The following is a 20,430-nucleotide window of genomic DNA, read 5'->3' on the forward strand; positions in this document are numbered from 1 at the left end:
GGTTTTACCATGCCTGGAAGTCACTGCTGTGTTATCAATTGTTATTTTTGTTATCATCAGGCAGAAAAAAATTCTACACCTTTTCTATGAATGTTATCATAAAATTAATAATAATAATAATAAAAAAATGGGGAAGATCTATCTATACATTTAGAACCGAAATTTGGTTATCAAAATTAACACTCAAAGATGTTATCATATTTTTTTATTAGAAAATTGCTTCTGTTAGTTTTATGATGAACCTTATGATCTTATTAGGTAAATTTCATATTCACAAAAGTAGAATAAATAATTCCAGACCTTGTTTGAAGGCTTTTTTTGGCTGATTTACAATTGTATATTGAGTCTTCCAAGTATTCCAAGCACCAAAAATAATGTAGTGAATTGTATTTGCTAAAGAATTGAAGCTAATTGAAAATTGAATTAATAAATGCTGTTTATTTCTTTAAGTAGTATAAATTATTGGTTTCTAATTTTATTTTAAATGATTTTATTGTACACGATACCGCTTCTTTTTTATTTATTCTGTTTTAATTTTATCTGTCTCTTATTCGTTTATTGTAAAAACCAATATTGTTGATTGTTATCTTTTTGGATGAAATTGTATTGTTGTAAGTATTGTATGTTATGTTTATTGTCTAATAAATAAATATAACAAATTTGTAATTATGCTGACTTTTGGAGAAAAAAACGTCACTCTTCGTGTGATAGTAACTATTTATAAATTATATAGATATAAATGTTCTGCCTCATATCTTGGAAATGTGGTAATTCTAAATTTCCAGTGAAAGAACGCACTATAAATGCGTATGTTCACAAGTCTAGATCATCACGTAATGTATGCGTGCACTGTTTTGTTTGGACGGGTGATGGATACTCTGAAGGGGCCAATCTTTTTTGTTGACTCCATCCTGCGTCCTTTTTTTTTTTTCACTTCTTAAACTATTGTGAATTTACATTCTGCATTTAAATTAATAGTAATACCCACTGCAAACCACCCTATAGAGTTTATACCGTGGTGACCGTGGCCACCTCTGGGGGGCGCCCCTGCGGTGTACCGACGGAGGATCAGCCGCGTGCCAAAAAGCGCAAACCTATCTTGTCGGTTTGCCCCCGTTGGTCAGAACCTTTTGAACCGGGGAATTTGTTCACGTCATGTTTAGTTTGGGGAGCCTCCCAAAATACTTTCATTTCCAGCATCAGAGCGTTTTTACTTCAATGCATTTGTATCGTCTTTCACCAAAAACTGAAAATGAAGCACGTCTTTATTTTTCTCTTTTTGCTGCTGTGTGTTCGTGGGCACGGTAAGACGAATTTGTCTAATATCACCTTTATTAACTTTATTCTGAAATTCAATTGTATTTTGCTCGACTATTGTAATACATTCAATTGTTACAATTTTTCTTAAACATTTGTGTGTGTGTGTGTGTACAATTATTTCAAAAACACATTTTTTGAAATAAAAACAGCATTTTTGTCACTGGTGTAACGTTCATCAATATTAAAAGATTTTATGAAATATTTTTTCTCGATTTTTTTTTTTTTTTTGTTATGGAAAAATAATGCAAATACAAGAAATGCTTCATATTAAATCGTGAGTTAAATGAGAACATTTCTGATATATGAAAAAAAAAAAACGTTTGAAATGCCATCAGTGTGGTTTTTATTTCAAAATCAAATGCGGTAAAACCAAGGGACCACTGTTTATTTTATTATGCCATTTATATAATATCTTTTATAGTTATGAATACTTTATTGTATTTTAAATGGGAGAAAACCCCTGTTTTTGACCGCAAAATAAAGCACTTTCTCTTTGTACATGGCTGTGGGGACGAGCACTTTTGTGGTGCTTGGAATACTTTATAATTAATTAAAAACAAATATTGCCACATTTATGGCGCAAGAAGGTTTAATTGTTCAAGTAACACATTGTTTTAATGTAAAATATAACAAAATTGTGTTTTTCAATTGTAATATTTCAATAAGGGCTAGGGACAGAAAAATGGACGATCATGGCTAATTGAAGCATACTGACTTAATAATATCCACAGAAGACAAACGATGTGCTGAAAAATATCAAATCGTACAGCCTTGCACGTTAAAAACGATTTGTGACATAAACTAGGCTATATAATGTAATTTAATGAAAAACTAGCCTATGTGGGTGTGGTTCTGTGGCACGGCAGGATTTGAGTCTTATGTTGTTGAGGTTATTTAAAAATCATCCAACTATTCTAATGACCAAATTTTAAAGTCTCACAAGCTCTATAAAAAAATAAAAAATAAAATAAAAATAAAAATAACATGACAACAGAGCAAAAGTTGATTGTATTATAGACTAACACCATAGTTTAGGCTACACTCATGTTTGCTCTACCTAATGTTAGCTATTTATCTGAATTAAATCAGTTAGGAAAAACAGTGTAGACTATTTATTACACAAACGTATTTTTTTTTTATGTGAACATACGTGAAAATTTTAAGCGTAACATCAAAATGTTGTTACTTTTTTCGTAATAATCCAATAAATGTATGGATGAAAAATTCAGCTGCGGGCTCCACCTTCTGGCGTGACGCGGGAATTCATTCGAGACGACCTATGTGTAATTTATAGCCCTCCATTAATTAAAACCAGAGTGAGAGGGGGGTATTCTCTAGCCGTTGAGCCCGCATTCCGTTGACTCACATTCATTAGAAGACTTACAGTTTGCTCACGTGACAAATACGTCATCAAGCTCAGTTTGAGTCAGCTCAGTATGCTTGACCCCCAGGAAGTGCTTGCTTCTAATTGACTTCACTTGTCTCCGTTGATTCCAATGGGGTCGCAGTGTCCATTTCTTTTACTGTCTATGGTTAAAATGCCCAACTTTACAGTAGAAAAAAAAATATGTTTACAGCCAGGTTAAAAATATATATTTCAGTCTATATAGTTAATTTTGCCCTTCATGACAACTGTGAGGGGAGTGTTTTTTTTTTTTTTTTTTTTTTTTGTATAACTCATCCGTTTAAATTATATTAAGCCTTAAAGTTCTGCATAATTAAGGGCGTGGCCACTTGACTGACAGGTGGAATGCCGCTGCTGACACTGCTGTTGAGCTAGGTGGGCATTTTCGAATGTCCGGGAGAGTCGCATGTTGACATGCTGCCAAGATGGCGACGGCCGCTCCGCCCACTATGAGCTTCAAAAACGCTCTTCAGAAGTCTACGGGTGACATCATGGACACTACGTCCATGTTTTAATACAGTCTATGGTTTGGACAGACCTAATATGTCCAACTTCCTTCCCATATTACCATTTTATACAAATGTTATCCACATCTTAAAGGGCTCTTGAGGTAGCAGGAAGGAAAACCCATTGTTTGCTAGACAAGGATGTACAATTCTTATTGGATAAACCACTACACCACCCCTTGCAATGCAACTTTGTATGGAACTTAGAAGAAATATGTGAACAGACAAATTGGCTCCATGTTCATAATTATTTCCATGGGCCCATTCAAGGACTAAGAATAGTCGGATGGCATCGAAAGATAAGGAGCCCACATAGTGGACGATTTCAGACACACCCTTGGTTCAAAAGTTTCCACATGGGCTACACTCAAGAAAAAAAGGCTTTACTTTTCTTTTCTCTCTGTGTGTATGTAGAATGATGTGTATTTACTAGATGCCATATCAACACAATATGGAGAAAAAAAAATGTGCCTTTGGATCTTTGGAAGAAATCACTGTGCATTTAACCATAGCAAAAGTAAATTTCTTGCTTAAGTTAATTTTCGTAAAAAAAATTAATCTCCAAGTGTATTAATCAAACAAGACCAAATATTTGCACTAAACGTATGAAATTGAGGTGGTGAAAAAAATTATGAAATTTATTTCTTTCTATTTTCGGTGTTGATACAGAAATAGTGCCAGTGTCTGTGACAGAGGGAAATTCAGTCACTCTGAACTCTCATTAAAACAATCCAACAAGAAGAGATCAGATGGTATTTTAATGATATTCTCATCGCTGAAATCAATTGAGATCTCAGTAAGATCTGTACAGATGATCAGTGTGACGGGAGATTCAGAGACAGACTGAAGCTGGATCATCAGACTGGATCTCTGACCATCATAAACATCACAAAAACAGACTCTGGACTTTATAAACTACAGATCAGCAGCAGCAGCAGTCATTTTCAGCTCTTTAATGTTTATGTCTATTTTGAGTCAGTTATGTTACTTATCTGATCCAGTTCTCTCATGCCGTGTAGTTTGTTTGTTGTTTTTAGCAAAAAGATCCTACAGCAGCTTTTTGTGATCCACTATGTGAAATGAGATCTGTCTGTCTTACACTAATGTCACTACTCTCAACCCTTATGATCTGTAGTAAAATAACATTTTACCAGCATTTTCCTATTTTATAATTTTGTTTGGCTTATAGTTATGTTAATTTCTTCAGGATATGTTGATGCGGTGAGTTTGTCAGTGATGGAAGGAGATTCAGTCACTCTATACACTGATGTTGAAACAATCCAACAAGAAGAGATCAGATGGTATTTTAATGACATTCGCATCGCTCAAGTCAGTGGAGATCTCAGTTATATCTGTACAGATGTTCAGTGTAATAATGGCACTGAGAGATTCAGAGACAGACTGAAGCTGGACAATCAGACTGGATCTCTGACCATCACAAACATCACAAACACAGACTCTGGAGAATATAAACTACAGATCAACCGCAGCAGCGACAGTCTTCTTCAGCTCTTCAATGTTTCTGTCTATTGTGAGTCATTATGTTCCTTATACAATCACTTTAATATTCACAGTTCTCTCATGTCGTGTAGTTTGTTTGTTGTTTTCAGCAAAAAGATCCTCCAGCAGCTGTTGGTTTGTGTTTCAGATGCTCCTGAACGACAGAAAATGAAGACAGTGAAGGAGGGACATTCTGTCACTTTAGATCCTGGTGTAGTAAAAAAAACTAATTATTTGATGAAATGGGTCTTTAATGACGTTCGCATCGCTGAAATCAGTGGTGATTTCAGTTTTATCTGTACAGATGTTCAGTGTTTATATGCGGATGTCAGATTCAAAGGCAGACTGAAACTGAATCATATGTCTGGATCTCTGACCATCACAAACACCAGAACCACCGACTCTGGACTTTATTATCTGCTGATAATCAGCAGCAGATTTAGCATCAAAAAGAGCTTTATTGTTAATGTCACTGGTGAGTGTTATTTAGTGACGATACAAAATATATTAATCTTTGATCTCGTAGGTGTCTGATTAGCTATGTGTAGTCTCTTTATGATCTATAAGAAAGGACATTTTCAAAGCATTTTCCTATTTTATAATTTTGTTTTGCTCATAGTTATGTTCATTTCTTCAGGTTATGTTGATGCAGTGAGTGTGTCAGTGATGGAAGGAGATTCAGTCACTCTATACACTGATGTTGAAACAATCAAACAAGAAGAGATCAGATGGTATTTTAATGACATTCGCATTGCTCAAATCACAGAAGATCTCAGTTTTATCTGTACGGATGTTCAGTGTAAATATAGTGATGAGAGATTCAGAGACAGACTGAAGCTGGATCATCAGACTGGATCTCTGACCATCAGGAACATCACAAACACAGACTCTGGACTTTATCATAAACAAGTTATCAGCATCAGCAACATCAATGACGGCATCTTCAGTGTTGCTGTCTATGGTGAGCCATTGCTTAATATACTGTAGCGAGTCTTGTATTTTTAAATCCAATCATTGTTCGATGATTGTTGAGTGATTCAAATTCCAAAGAAGTTGATAAAAGTTGGTTTTTGTTACAGATGTTCCTGCTGCTGAACGAGATGAAATTAAGAGAAAGTCAATAAAGGAGGGAGAATCTGTCACTTTAGATCCTGGTGAAACTAAAAGCCCAAATGATGTGATGACGTGGTACTTTAATGACATTCTCATCGCTGAAATCCCTGGAGATCAGAGTAAGATCTGTACAGATGATCAGTGTGATGAGAGATTCAGAGACAGACTGAAGCTGGATCATCAGACTGGATCTCTGACCATCACAAACATCACAAACACAGACTCTGGAATTTATCATTTACAGATCAACAGCAGCAGAATCAGCATCATAAAGAGCTTCAGTGTCACTGTCCCTAGTGAGTATCATTTGGCCATTTATTTCCTTTCCCACTGAGCAGTTTTAGAAAACAGTTTAAAATGTTTTAATCAAGATAGTAAATGCTTTCACTGTAGTCTGTTTGACAAAGTTGACTTGGACCCTCCACTCTTGAAATAGTTTAAACTAAACCCTGTGAAAACACATTCTTGGGTTGTCTTGATTCACGTTTCGCACTGCTCTTAATTTGCCTTGGCTTAATGACCTTATTTGCATATTTGCAGTGTCAATGATTGGAAGAATGTGACATGGCCTATGATTGCAAACGACTTTTCAAGTTCTTTTCCAGACTTTAAAAATAAGTACAAAAGGTCTCTTATTCACCTCAATAGACATGTTTTCTGTCACCATTTAACATTTTCCCCCTCAAATGCTGAAATGACAATTATTCGGTGCTGAGCTTACTGTGTTCTGACGCTGTTTTAGCTTCTGATGACCAAATAGAAAAAGAGAAAACATCAGACAAAATTGGTGTCTAAACCGGAAGCAATCGACACAACGCTACTAAAGACAATAGAACTAATCTCAATCAATGATTCTGTAAACAATGTATTTTTGCATTGCGCAGTGCAGCTCGATGTTAAATATCAGATAGTAAACTGATGTAACATTCTATTTCTGATGTATTGATGTGGTTGTAATGATGCAAGCACTCGCACAACTTCTGACATGAATGCTGCGTTAAAATCCTCCTTGGGCATTCGCACTTACTAGTTGACAAATTGTAATTGTGACATTGTGTTCAAGTCACTTTGGTCGGAACAAGAGGGCGGAGTACCTTCTTTTAATAACTCAAAAGAAGATACAACAGGGTTTATTAACTTATATTGCTTATAGAAAATTAACAGCAAAGAATTTGCATCAGGTGAGTTCTGCATTTTTTAAAAATATTTGGTAAATCTAAAGATTCCCTGTCAAGGGAACTTCGAACTGCGTCCTCTGAAGGGACACTATGGGGAGAACCTCGTCGTGACCCGTGTCTGAAGCATACTTTGAAAAACGCCAATGTGTTGGCCGGTGACAGCCTCTGACGTCGCTACCGGCGCGACTATAAATACGCGCCCGTAGGACCCGTCACTTATCTTCTTTGTCTTCATTGACTGTTTTGTTTGAAGCATGCATCTGAGAAACGACCAGAATGGTAAGAGCGATCTATTATCGTTATCATGGAATCCACTAGCAAGGCGTTTAAGCACAGTCTTTGCGTCTCTTGTTTGGGCGAAGAGCATGCGCGCAATGTCCTTGAGGGGGCAATCTGTGCGCACTGCGAGCGTTTTTCTGTGGAAAAGCTCCGCTCTCGTTTGTCATCTGGATCTCGCGGCTCAGGACCCGCCGTTGCCGAGGCATGGAGGAGAATGAGCTCGTGGGGATCACAGGTGGATCTCGCTGAGGAGTTTTTTCCTCTCACACTCTCCGGCGGCAAACGAGAGCGAACTTCGAGAGGAAGATGCGTTGTCATTAACCCTTTCTGACACTGAAGTTAGTGCTCTGCTGGGTTCTACCCAGAAAGAGCAGGAGATATTTGAGAGTGGTCAAGAAGCTGAGGCTGAGCTGCTCATTTCTCCTGCTCTGCGTATGGAGAGCTGTTAGAGGTTATGGATCGTGCCGCGGCAAAATAATAAAAAAAATAAATAAAATAAAATAAAATAAAAATAAAAATAAATAAAGTTGCCATGGAAGTGTGCCAGAAAGGTAACATCGCGAGGTAGCCTCGATGAGTGTTATTTTTCTGACCATAGCCCGCCAGCCCAGGTGAGCCTCCCATTCTTGCCTGACTTACATGCAGAAGTTGAAAAGGAATGGAAGAGGCCGTTTTTCTCTCGCATCCATCGGTTTCAGCATACGAGTTATGCTGATATCGATGGCATGCACGAGGACGGCTATGAGAGGATGCCCCCTGTAGAAGAGATGCTGGCTTGCTATCTCTCAGGGGGGGGAACATCCTCTCTAAAATCTCCCTCTTTGCCATCTAAGCCCTTCCAGGATACATCCCGCTTAAATGGTAAATCATACGCAGCAGCAGAGCCCGAACAACAAAGGGGTCCTGGCCCATCTCGATCTGAGGATCGAAGATGGGCGCAGAAGGCTAGTGTCGCGGCTCACGCTCCTCCCCCACCTGAGGGCAGGGGCAAGAGGAATCGCGGGTCACGGAGAGGTAAGCAGGGTCTGAGGGATGTGATTCAGACAGGGCAGTGTTCTCGTCCGGATCAGAGCGATACCTAGGAGTTCGTCCCTTCCTTTTGGATGTTTTTAAATTCTGTTTCATTTCTCCCCTGCCTAATTCCCCTGTAGCCACCAGCGCTCCACCTGATCATGGTTAGGTGGAAAGTTTCTCACATAACAGTCTCCTGTCCTGGACCTGTTATGTTTTTGGTTGGTCCTATTTTCATAGTGACCACCTTACTGACGGTCCGGACCAAAAGGGGGCGCCCCGTAAAGCGGGACTCCAGTACAGGAGGGTGGGTGAGTATGTAACCCTTTCTGCTTATGGGTGTTATGTTGCTGGTGGTTATGTCTTCTAACAGACTCTGTGAGTTTCCTTTACAGTGCTCAGTTCCAGCCTTGTGCTCTGGCCACGATCACACGCTTTCGGCAGGCGGCTGTGCCGCGTGGGTCCGCCCCCCCAGGGCGCGACACCCACCGCGGAGCGAGTTCCACGTGCGGGAAGCAAGCGCTCTGCGGTTGCTCGTCCCACACCCCTCCCGAGGAGCCTGGCTGATCGTCAGAACTGGCACAGCACTGCAGGGAATTTCATGGATATCCGGCCAGGTCACCCTGAGGGGCCGCCTGGCCGCTTGGCGCATCCGGGGAGGTGGTAGTTACGGAGTCCTTCTGTATGTACTGCCTCAGGTGATGCTGCCCTCGCTTGAGGTTTGGAGCTCGCCTCTCCCGTGCGATCCAGCACCTCTGCGATGCTTAGGAACCTTTCTGTACACACGCTAAGCCTGTGTACTGTCTCAAAACCACATGGTGGTCAGTGTGCACGTGAACACTTTGCGCACTGTCTCAAATCCTCGTAAGTGGTAAGTGTGCATGCAAGGCACTGCGCACTTTCTAAAATCCTGTACGGTAAGGGTTACACGCTCCGCTTCGTTCCCTTTCTTAAGATGATTTGCCCCAAGGTTTCTTGGGCTTCATTCAACCAGTGTGTATTTGTTATATACCCCAAGCATCACTTCCATCAACATGAGGGGCTGTGTGGACTCCCGCATATTGTGGTTGCCAGGTAGTAGGCCTCACCAGGCCTCCCTGGAGATTTAGCTCCCACATACTGTGCGTTTCCACTAAATAGCATATTGTGGTTTTCAGATAGTAGGCTTCACCAGGTCTCTCTGAAGGCGAGCTCCCACATACTGTGGTTGTCAGGTAGTAGGCCTCACCAGGCCTCCCTGGAGATTTAGCTCCCACATGCTGTGCGTTTCCACTAAAAAACAAGCTCCCACGGTTTGTGGTTGTCAGGTAGTAGGCCTCACCAGGCCTCCCTGGAGTCGAGTTCCATATTACCTTCCACTGAGGTGGTTATCTGGTAACAGGTAGTAGGCCTCTCTAGGCCTCTCTGTAGGTGAACTCCCACATATTGTGGTTATCAGATAGTAGGCTTCACAGGTCTCTCTGAAGGTGAGCTCCCACATACAGTGGTTGTCAGGTAACTTTTCTGTACACACGCTAAGCCTTTGTACTCTCTCAAAACCACATGGTGGTCAGTGTGCACGTGAACACTTTGCGCACTGTCTCGAATCCACGTAAGTGGTAAGTGTGCACGCAAGGCTCTGCGCACTTTCTAAAATCCTGTACGGTAAGGGTTACGCGCTCCGCTTTGTTCCCTTTCTCAAGATGATTAGCCCCGGGGTTCCTTGGGCTTCATCCAACCAGTGTGTATTTTTTATACACCTCAAGCACCGCCCCTCAACATGGGGGGCTGTGTGGGCAATTCTCGCGGTAGTTTAGCAGTGCTCCCCTTTTCTAAAAGGGTCGCCTATGAGCATGCTGCTCGGAGCTCGGAGTCCTCCTCTCATGGGAGACTGAATTCTCGGTTTTTTCATCAGAGCGCTCCAGTACTACATACTGTTTTGAGACGCACTGTGAGAGCAGACATCCTGCTGAGGCAGGGGCTGAGGCTCGGGGAATGGCGCCTTCGCACCAAGGTGTTGAAGTAGAGTTAGAGAGGTTGGCCAGACCTGGGTGGATCGGTTTTGCGGCTCAAGAGAGCGTCGCACTATCCCCTCTGGCTTCCTCTGACTCATCCAGCTCCATTGGGGCTGGACGCCATGGTACATGCGTGGCCGAGGCTTCATCTGTACATTCCGTCCTCCAATTGCTCTGCTCCCGGGCCATTCCATCTACGAGCTGCTCTATCAGAGTGCCACGAGAGCCCCTCCTTTGTGACATGCAAGACTTGGTAATAAACAGTGCTAAGTTCTTAGCCATATCCCTTTAAAGGAATCTTTCGTGATTCCAAGCCTTCAGCTCTACCCCGGGCCGAGGCCCTTCAGGTAAGTTGGGTATGTAGCTTAGGCCTTTGGCCATAAGGGATAATGCCATGGACAGCCGTCGAACCGTCCCAGTGGTGACTCCCGGTGAAATGGTAGAGTTGGTACTTAGTGTTTGCCCTGATTCTGGCCTGCACTCCCCTCAGCATGGCGGCGTGGGTATACTGTTCCCCATAGTGTCCCTTCAGAGGACGCAGTTCGAAGTTCCCTTGACAGGGAACGTCTCAGGTTACGAATGTAACCATGGTTCCCTGAGAGGGAACGAGACACTGCGTCCTCTAGCTCCCTGCCATGCTTCGGATGCAAGCTTCACGAAGAAGATAAGTGACGGGTCCTACGGGCACGTATTTATAGTTGCGCCGGTAGCGACGTCAGAGGCTGTCGCCGGCCAACACATTGGCGTTTTTCAAAGTATGCTTCAGACACGGGTCACAACGAGGTGTTCCCCATAGTGTCCCTTCAGAGGACGCAGTGTCTCGTTCCCTCTCAGGGAACCATGGTTACATTCGTAACCTGAGACGTTTTTCACCTGTAGGTTCAAAAATGATTTAATAATTTGATTAATGATTTAATAAGTTAATTAACTAGCTGCATAACAAGAATGTAACCAATTTTTTTTAAACAACTAAAATATTGATTTCAACACAAATTTACCATCAACAACAGATGCTGCATCCATCGATTCTGCCATGTTTCTCATTTACATGCTCCCTACTCAGAAAGTTTCCCACTCGTATTTACGACTTTGTGGTGGCATTCATGTGCATTTAACTCGTAAATACGATGTATCTGGCATGACTTGAACACACCAGAAGGTCGGTTGGATTTTCATGCATTTGACATGACAATGGTTTGGTGAAGACACAGTGTTAAAATTGATTACTGACTCAAAAAATAATAATTACTGTCTGTCGGTTTCAGATTCAGGTCTGTCTTCAGCCGCTGTAGCAGGAATAGTAGTCCTATGTGTTGGTGTAGCTGCAGTTGTTGCTGCTGGTGTGATTTACTATCGCAAACGTCAGGCAGGACAACATAGTGAGTATGACATACAGATGGTTTTAACATGATTAAAAATGTGAAAATATTTGATTTACCAAAGTAATTTATGAGTTTAATTGACTTTTTGTTGTTTACAGACAATGTTACAGACATGGTGATGCAGTTCAGTAGTCAGGTAAGATACTACACTGTAAAACTCGACAAGATAGATAAACCGTATGAGGAAAATGAACCCAAATGAAAGTTTGTCATTAATCATTTACCCCCATGTCGTTCCAAACCTTTAAAACCTAGAACACTTTTTGTAAGCAAAGAAAACGTTCCCGGTTACTTGACTGTAACCTTGTTCCCTGAGAAAGAGGAAGGAGATGCTGCACTGCTCAGCGCATTGGGAAATGTCTTATTCATGACCAGCTGTGAATAATGTTTGTAACACGTCGATAGAATTGACCCGGTGGTAATATAGCGTCGGTTGATGTCATCATCGGGGCACGCGCCCGCAACACGGGGCTATAAATAGATATGCCACAGGTGCATCAACAGGAATTTATGTCTGAAGAGCAGTCCTGGGACATATTCAGTACGGCAATGCAGCACAGCATCTCGTTCCACTTTCTTAGGGAACAAGGTTAGAGTTAAGTAACCGGGAACATTCCCTTTTGAAAGCTTCAGTCGATGCTGCACTGCTCAGCGCATTGGGAACGAGAATACCCATGCCACCGTGCTTGAAAAATGTCTGGACCCCTAAGGTTGTGCAGGTGTACTATCAAACCACAAGAAAGCCTCAGACATTAGCTTGTGATGTTGACTCAAGGACATGATAGCCCAGAGTAGCATGGACATCCAAACTATAAAATCTTATGAATGTGTGCGGCCAGGACCAACCTGCCGCATCACAAAGAGTCAGAAGTCTTATCATACGCTGATTCTAACGTTTCAAAGGGGGTTTCAACCAGACCCTCGAGATGTCTGGTGGAGGAAGCCCTAGAACTAAGAATTGTATTAATAACATCCGGCGAAAGACCTGTGTTCTTCAGGGACCAAACATGAAGATTCCACAGGTGGGGCCTGGGATGGAATATCTTGCCCAATGCCTGAGACAGACGGTCCCTCCTCTCTGGAATCGCCCAAGACGAGCCATCGAGGAGAGATATTATCCCTGAGAACCATACTCTGTTCGGCCAACGTGGTGCTATCAGCAAGAGGCAAGACTTTTGTTGGTGAACTCTGGCTAGGACTCCCAGGAGCAGGGAGACTGGAGGAAACACATACAGGCACATTTTGGGCCATGTGTGCGCCATTGCATCCAGACCCAGGTGGGGGGGTTGGGTGACTTCAGAGAGAAGTAAAGGATATAGCATGGTCTAATGGAGGGTGAAGAGATCCACCTCTACTTCGTAATTTTTTTTTCCAATTCTGTTTCACCCATACTACGACATGACAGCCCCTCAAATGATGGAGGAACTATTTCACAGCAAGGAATACGGCCATCAGCTCGAGGCAATTGATGTGGCAATTGATGTGCCAATTGAGCTGATGACCCCCCCCCCATTCCCCTTGAGCTGGGTGATCATCCAAGACCGCTCCCCAGCCCATCAGGGAGGCATCTGCTCGAAGACCCAAGATTGAGCGCACTCCCCCACCCTTTTTGGGAACCAGGAAGTATCTGCTATAATAGCCTGACTCTTTCCTTGGATGAGGAACATGTTCTATGGCCTCTTTGCCCAGAAGAGTCTGTAGCTCTAGACAGTACCTGGATCAGCTCTGGTTTCACGGAAGTGGAGACCACGCCGTTGAAACGTGGAGGTTGACGAATAAATTGGATCCTGTATTACATACGTACTGTGCTCAATACCCCCGCAGAAATGCCCGCCAGATGTTCCACACTGCCAGACTCTCTGAGAGTGGTAAAAATTTTAACACTTCCTTTTAAGGGGATGTTATATGTTCCGTGTCCTGAACAACGGCAGGAAACACTGGAACATCTAACATCTTAATGAAAAACCACCACTCCCTGATGCACAAGAAATGGCAGGGATGGAGGGGTTTTGTGAGGGTAACGGGGAAGGGGCGAACGCTCCCTTGTGCGTCTAGAGACACTCGCTCTGTGCCCTGAAGCGGTGTAATGACAGGGGACGACCCCTCCCCATGAGACAAATTCATGTCTCGGTGAAGCTCAGCAACCGCTTCCTTGTGTGCCCAGAGCCACTAGCTCAGTACCCTGAAGCGTGTGACAAACTGTGCTAGCTGCTCTAGAGACCTCCGTAGAGAGGTAGCCAGCCTCTTAGCACTGCTAGTTTTCAGGGGGTAACTGAGAGAATCGCTCGCCGGAGATTGCTGTGCCCCGAAACACTGACAGGGTTTGCAGAACGATCTCCTGTTTTTATCTAATACCTTGGTGGAAACCACCTCCCCCCGAATCACACAAAGTGGCGGGGATGGAGGAGTTTTGTGAGGGTAACGGGGCGGGACGGGGTGGGGCGAAAAGCTCTCCAGTGCACACCATCCCGTGAGGGACTACCCCCACCAGCAAGGGCGCCAGAGAGTCAGGACTTCCTCCTCTTATCAAGGACAGTCCTGATGTCTGGCCTGGGAGGTTGCTGAGCATGGCGAACCTGTCCCCAGTCCCTAAAAGGGGGAGCATGGTTCACCACGCTCTGCTTCTTAACCTCTTGAACATTTCTTCATGTTTCTTCACCTCCCTAAACCTTTTGACAACTGTATTAACCAAATTGCCAAACAGGCATGATGAAGAAATAGGAGAGTCTAAAAGAAACAAATGTTCCCTCTCTTTAATGCCTGTCAAATTAAGCCACAGATGGCTCTCCGTGCTGACTAAAGCTGACATCGATCATCAGCTCAGCGAACGCTTCCTCGTCGATTGTACCGCTCACACTCAAGTCCTTCAATAGGTCAGCCTGGTAAGCCTGTAACACAGCCATAGTGTGCAGTGCAGCACCTACACCTGCAGCTTGGTAAGCTTTACCCAATAGCAATGATGTTATTTTACAAGGCTTAGTGGGAGAGTAGGTTGTGTAAGCGAGGATGCAGACTCGGGCGAGAGATTGCTTGCAAGCGTCTCTTCAACCCGTGGCATCTCCGAATACCCCCATAACTTTGAATCCACGACAGTTAAAAAAGTCAAAGTCGAGGGCACAAAGATGCGGGAAGTATACCGTTTGCTCCATGACTTCGATAGCTCATCATGGAGGTCCTCGAAAAAGGGGAGAGACTGATGTTGTGGTCGCTCTCTCCTACCACCCGACAGAAACCTATCCTCCAGCTTACTACGTTTGGGGGTCTCTTGTTCGCATGGCCAGTCAAAGCTGCAAACTGACCACCGCGCGAGTAACCACCTCAAGCAGTTCCTTAACCGATTTCCTCTCGCGAGAGGAATGCTCAGAGGTGGGCTGCTCATGGTCTGAAGACCCAAGAGATATATTATCCTCCTCGTGACCCGAAGAAGCACCAGAGCGCACTTCGAGATCACGAGAGAGGATGCGCGGATCCGGTGACCCCGCAAGCTAAAGGGACAAATCCGCATGAGAGCCCTCCGATGAAAGGGTGGGTGCAGTCTGAAAATAGTTCAGACATGGACGAAGCATCTTCACTGAGAGCAGTACGCAATGCTCGCATTCGCCCGTCTCTAAATGCCAGAACGGCGTGCTCTTCCCCCACAAAACAGTAAACGTGTATCCAGCTCATACATAGGACGAGAGCATGGAGGAACACAACACTTACATTTCGTTGACTCATCCTACGAAGATCTGTAGCCGACGAGAAGAATTTTCCTGACGCACACATGCACAGAATGATCTGCAGACAAAAGACCTGTTGATGCACCTGTGCCTTATCTTTTTATTAGGGATGCACCGAATCCAGAATTAAACTAAACTGTTCAGGAATCTTGAGCGGCTGGGACGATTTATACCGTATTTTTCGGTGAGCCTTTGATTCCTCTTAGAAAGGAACCTCTTCAGTGGTGAAAGACAAACCAGCAGCGATTTCCACTGCTGGCAAAAATGGCAAAAATCTACCTCTGTGCCCAGTGAACGACTTTCCAGTACTGCTGGGGACATTAATTCCCACACTCGCAACCGGCTTTCACCTGTTAATGCAGTGTGTCTTGTTTCTTATTTTTTTAAAATTAAACTCTCATTTCATCTGAAAGATTAGAGGTTTTACGTTAATTTAATTATGATGCAGGAGATGTGTGAGAACTTCCGTAATATTTTCCGTAATATTTGGCTACTGTTCTAACCGTAGCCTATCCTACTGTTATAAACGAAAACTAAACAGCCTACTATCCATGTTTATTGAGTTAATGTTCAATTACATTCATTTCTGTTGTCACCAAACATTTTTGGTTGTTTACTTGGGTTAGCATAAGCTTGTTTTTTTTTCTTTTTTCTTTTTTACAGTTAAAATAAAATAAAATGAAAAGTACATTGCTGTGGATGTTGTTTACTTCATTAATGTGTTTTACTGTGTTAATGGAATAGGGATGCGAGTGGGATTCGGTTTCGGATTCGGCCGAATCTTAAACAGTGGATTCGGTATTTGGCCGAACCCCAAAAATCTGGATTCGGTGCATCCCTACTTTTTATAGCCCCATGTTGCAGGCGCGCGCCCCGATGATGTCATCAATTGAGGCTATATTACCACCGGGTCAATTCTATCGACGTGTTACACACATTATTCACTGCTGGTCATGAATAAGATGTACTGTGCTGAGCAGTGCAGCATCGAGATGTTTATCAGCAGGAATAAGCTGAATGTTTTAGAGCTTGAATTTAATTTGTATAGAAGGTTCACCCAAACATTAATATTCTGTCATTAATTACTCACCCCATGTCGTTCCAAACCCGTAAGACCGTCGTTCATCTTCAGAAGAGGAATTAAGATACTTTCAATGAATTCTGTGAGCTCTCTGACACTCCCTAGACAGCAAGGCAACTGTTATGTTACCAGGTCTAGAAACGTTGTGAGGAACACTCCATGAGAATTAGATTTTTATGAAGCTATGAGAATATTTTTTTTGTGCAAAGAAAGCAAAAAGGTTAACTTTAATTAACAATTATTCTCCTTCCCGTCACCCTAGACTGCCATTATAGAGTATAACAATGCATGCAAGTGTGTTCCTCTGCATGTAAACAAGGCTCAGCGCATGTGTGTTCTACATCAGCTCGCATACGCTGATTACATGCAGAGGTACTCTTGATAATGATGGAAGGTGTGATTTGGAGAATAAGAATGGTTGACTAAAGTTGTAATTTTTGTTTCTTTTGTGTACAAAAAGAATTCTCGTAACTTTGTTAAATTTAGATTGAACCACTGATGTCACAGACAAATGTTACAATGTCCTTACTATGTTTCTGGGTCTGGGAACATTTCAGTTGTGCTGCTGTCTATGGAGGGTCAGAGAGCTCTTAGATTTCTTTAAAAATATCTTAATTTGTGATGTGAAGATGAATGAAGGGTTACGGGCTCAGAAAAACATGAGGGTAAGTAATTAATGACAGTTTCCATGACAGATGTTTTTTAAAACTCTCATCATTTTGTCAATCCATTGAAAGTCCAGCCAATCAATATTAAGTTTAAACACAAGTTCATCCATAAAGTGGTTTCGTTTAAGTCTTCTAAAGAAGACACAAACCTCATGTAACGCAGTGACAGAGACGTGAGATGAGTAGATCCATATGAAAGATTTTATTGGACATAACAGGCATGGGTCAAACACTGGAAAACAGGTATATAGGGGGCAAGACATAAGAATAATCCTAGGGCAAGTATCCAGATGGCTAAGCAAGAGGGGTAATTCAGTATCCATATATAATTTTGAAAACTAGAAACTAAGATAAGACTATGGAAATTTAGAATCAAAAACAAGACTGAGAGAACGAACTCGGAAAGGCTTATGTATCGCAGCTATCATTAGAAAAGGGATGTACACAGAAAAATACTCGGCAGTATAAGAGAGGAAGTCTAATGCTTATAAAGTGTGTCTGATCTGATTGATTGTAGCTGTGTGTGTGTGTGTGTGTAATTGGTCTCTGGTGTATGGTGTGATTATTGAAATGGCGGCTGGGAAATGTAGTCCAGGGTATACTGTGTGGTGTGAGAGTCTGTGTGGTTGATGATGATCTCTGATGGTGAATTAACGAAAGTTCATAGACTGGATTTGTGACACATTAACTGAGAAGCTTGAACCAAGGTTGTTTTATTATGTGTCTATACTAAAAACTTTTTGAAGCTTGAAAATAAAGACTGCTTCGACTTCCAATGGATAGACAAAAACGATGAAGGAATATCAAAAATATATACTTTTGTTTGAAGATGAATCAAATTCATTCAAAATGGGTTTGGAACAATATGCGGGTGAGTAAACCATGACATAATTTACATTTTTTAGTGGACTATCCATTCAAGACAACTCAAATGTTCAACTATTCAGTCATTTCTGCTGATCTCAGCTAAAAGTTTAAATGATACCAAGTGAATATAAAGATGCTTCAAATATGCTGAGAATTTCTAGAAGGACGTGCATTCTTGATAAATATGCAGTTATATTACGGGCTGTTGGCATGAATTGCACTCGTGTTGGAGCGCACTTGGAGCAAGTGAAAACCACGCTCTGACTTTTAAAATATCCTCTCGTTGCTCCAGTTAAAATCACACTGCTCTGCTCACATTACTCTGATTGTGAGTAACTGTTGCTGTCGCCTGTTGCCGGCCACTGCTTTAAGCATTTTAAATGAAATTTTATTAATAAGATTCGGGAGGAGCGCATCAGATACTTAGCCTAATCAACACAGGTGGACCATAATCAAGTAATCAATCCCATAGTATAAATATCGCTGACTTACCTCTATCCATTGACGGTTTATCAGCATCCCTCCTCCACCCCATCTCCTCACTTCGAGTTCATTTTATAAATAGACGGGGAAGGGGGGGTACTCTAGGTTCGGGCCATTCCCGAACTCGGAGCCCTTCCCCGGACAGCACGCCAAATACACATACCATACCTCAGTTAATTATATGTAAGCGTGAACTAGTGAAATGTGCAGGCTGTTTAGGAAAGATTCATACAGATTAGCAAATTCAAAATAAGAAGTCACAATAAATAATTCTTTTATTACTATTTGTCAGCTATACTTTATAGAAATATTCTAATTCTTTTGGAATTGTTCATTTTAATCAATGTTCAAGCATTTTTGTGTTTGTGCAGCTCAAACATCAATCCTGTTCATTTGTTTTAATTTCTGTGAATCTGTTTCCTTGAAGATGGAAAAAGACCCCAATGATGACTCCTGCCAATGAATCTGACTGAACCTGAGCTGCACGTAAGACATCACAGAAACTTTATTATGTTGATACTTGGATTGGGAAACCAATAGTGTCACAACACCAAGATTTCAGTCTTCAGTACTGATACCAGTGATACAAAATTCAGCTAATTAAAATTCAAACTAATTTGCTATAATTCAGTTCATTATTATAAAAAAAAAAATTGCCTGATTTCTTTTCTTTTTTTTTTTTAAATTGTGAAGGAGGTAAATTAAATGTTGGCTTTGGTGATCACATCACTCAAGGGCTACAAGTGGAAGAAATCAGAAAAACCATAAAGCAAGCAAAAGTGGAGAAGTGTCGCCGAACAAAGAAGAAAACTGGAACATCAGCACCATATGGACTTCAAATTGAGAACTGTAATAAAATTGATGCGGAAACAGGAAACATTGAATAAAAGAATAATGAAACTGATAAAAGAGATGTCTGACTATAACAGGATCAGTCTGGAGCTTCAATCATTAACAGATTACTTGAATCATTACAAATGATCAGCTATGAATTAAAGCTCCAGCAAAAGAGAAGATAAGAGTTTCAAATGTATGTTTTTGTTCACACCTAGTATACCTCCATAGCTATAAGTTGTTATGTGCTATACTGTGCAGAAGATGGAAAAAGGAAGGTGATGCATTTTTCAACAAGGTTGCAAAATGGAACATCTAACTAGCTGTGCTGTTTTGCTATATTAACATGGGGGTGTGGCCTGTGTGGTTAACACAGGGCAGCCCAATAGCTATGCTTGCAAGATGCTATAGATGATTTTTGTAACAGAGATGTTTGGTTGACCACACCTGCAATTATTATTATTATACTTCTGTTGGGATTGAGGAAGGTACATTAGACAATATAAGGATTTACCTAGACTAAAAACACAACAAACTAATTGATTAAAATGTGAGAAAAGTTCAAGTAGTTTTAAAAGCATAATGTTTAAAGGTTTGAAGGCCATACAGTCTATCAGAAAAAGAACAAAAACAGACAGAATCAAACAACATGTTGGTTTCTTGTTAAGAAACAGAGAAAAATATTAATTCCAATAGTACAAAGAGTACCTGAGTTTTCTTTCAGTTTGTCAAGTTTTTTAAAGGTGCTAAAGTTATCTTTAGAATTTTCGTATTAGCAACTTTACAGTTCTACAGTTCAGATAGAATTGTAAAGTTGCTAATACGAAAATTCTAAAGATAACTTTAGCACCTTTAAAAAACTTGACAAACAGGAAGATCCCCGATGAAAACGCCAGCATGCTGTTGTTCCCAAGATTCACTGTACTTTAATTAAAACAGCTGTTTTCAGCAAAAATCCTTTTATATAAAGTTAAGCTTTGTGCTTTTGTCTTTTTGTGGTGTCATAAATTTATTGTTAAAGGTTCAAATCCTGCCAAGGTTGATCCATGACATTTCACCATTGTGTCCTTGATCAAAGTCTTAATATCAG

General features: G+C 41.5%; 1 protein-coding gene across 1 annotated transcript; it reads left to right on the forward strand.

The window, feature by feature from the left end:
* The first annotated feature begins 1,174 nt into the window (after positions 1-1,174).
* Positions 1,175-20,082, forward strand: LOC113077317 (carcinoembryonic antigen-related cell adhesion molecule 1-like). Its single transcript, XM_026249740.1, has 9 exons — positions 1,175-1,304; positions 4,439-4,762; positions 4,880-5,206; positions 5,369-5,692; positions 5,811-6,140; positions 11,572-11,685; positions 11,787-11,824; positions 18,934-18,992; positions 19,200-20,082. The coding sequence occupies exons 1-8, from the start codon at positions 1,253-1,255 to the stop codon at positions 18,967-18,969; spliced, it is 1,545 nt and encodes a 514-aa protein (XP_026105525.1). The 5' UTR covers positions 1,175-1,252; the 3' UTR covers positions 18,970-18,992; positions 19,200-20,082.
* Positions 20,083-20,430: the final 348 nt, after the last annotated feature.

Source organism: Carassius auratus, unplaced genomic scaffold, assembly GCF_003368295.1.
Source record: "Carassius auratus strain Wakin unplaced genomic scaffold, ASM336829v1 scaf_tig00022246, whole genome shotgun sequence".
Taxonomy (NCBI): domain Eukaryota; kingdom Metazoa; phylum Chordata; class Actinopteri; order Cypriniformes; family Cyprinidae; genus Carassius; species Carassius auratus.

Bases quoted from the DNA above. Each gene is read 5' to 3' on its own strand.
- LOC113077317 (XM_026249740.1), top strand. From the start codon at position 1,253: ATGAAGCACGTCTTTATTTTTCTCTTTTTGCTGCTGTGTGTTCGTGGG. The intron at 5,693-5,810 runs GTGAGCCATTGC...TTTTTGTTACAG, and splicing joins CTTCAGTGTTGCTGTCTATG to ATGTTCCTGCTGCTGAACGA. The intron at 11,686-11,786 runs GTGAGTATGACA...TGTTGTTTACAG, and splicing joins ACGTCAGGCAGGACAACATA to ACAATGTTACAGACATGGTG.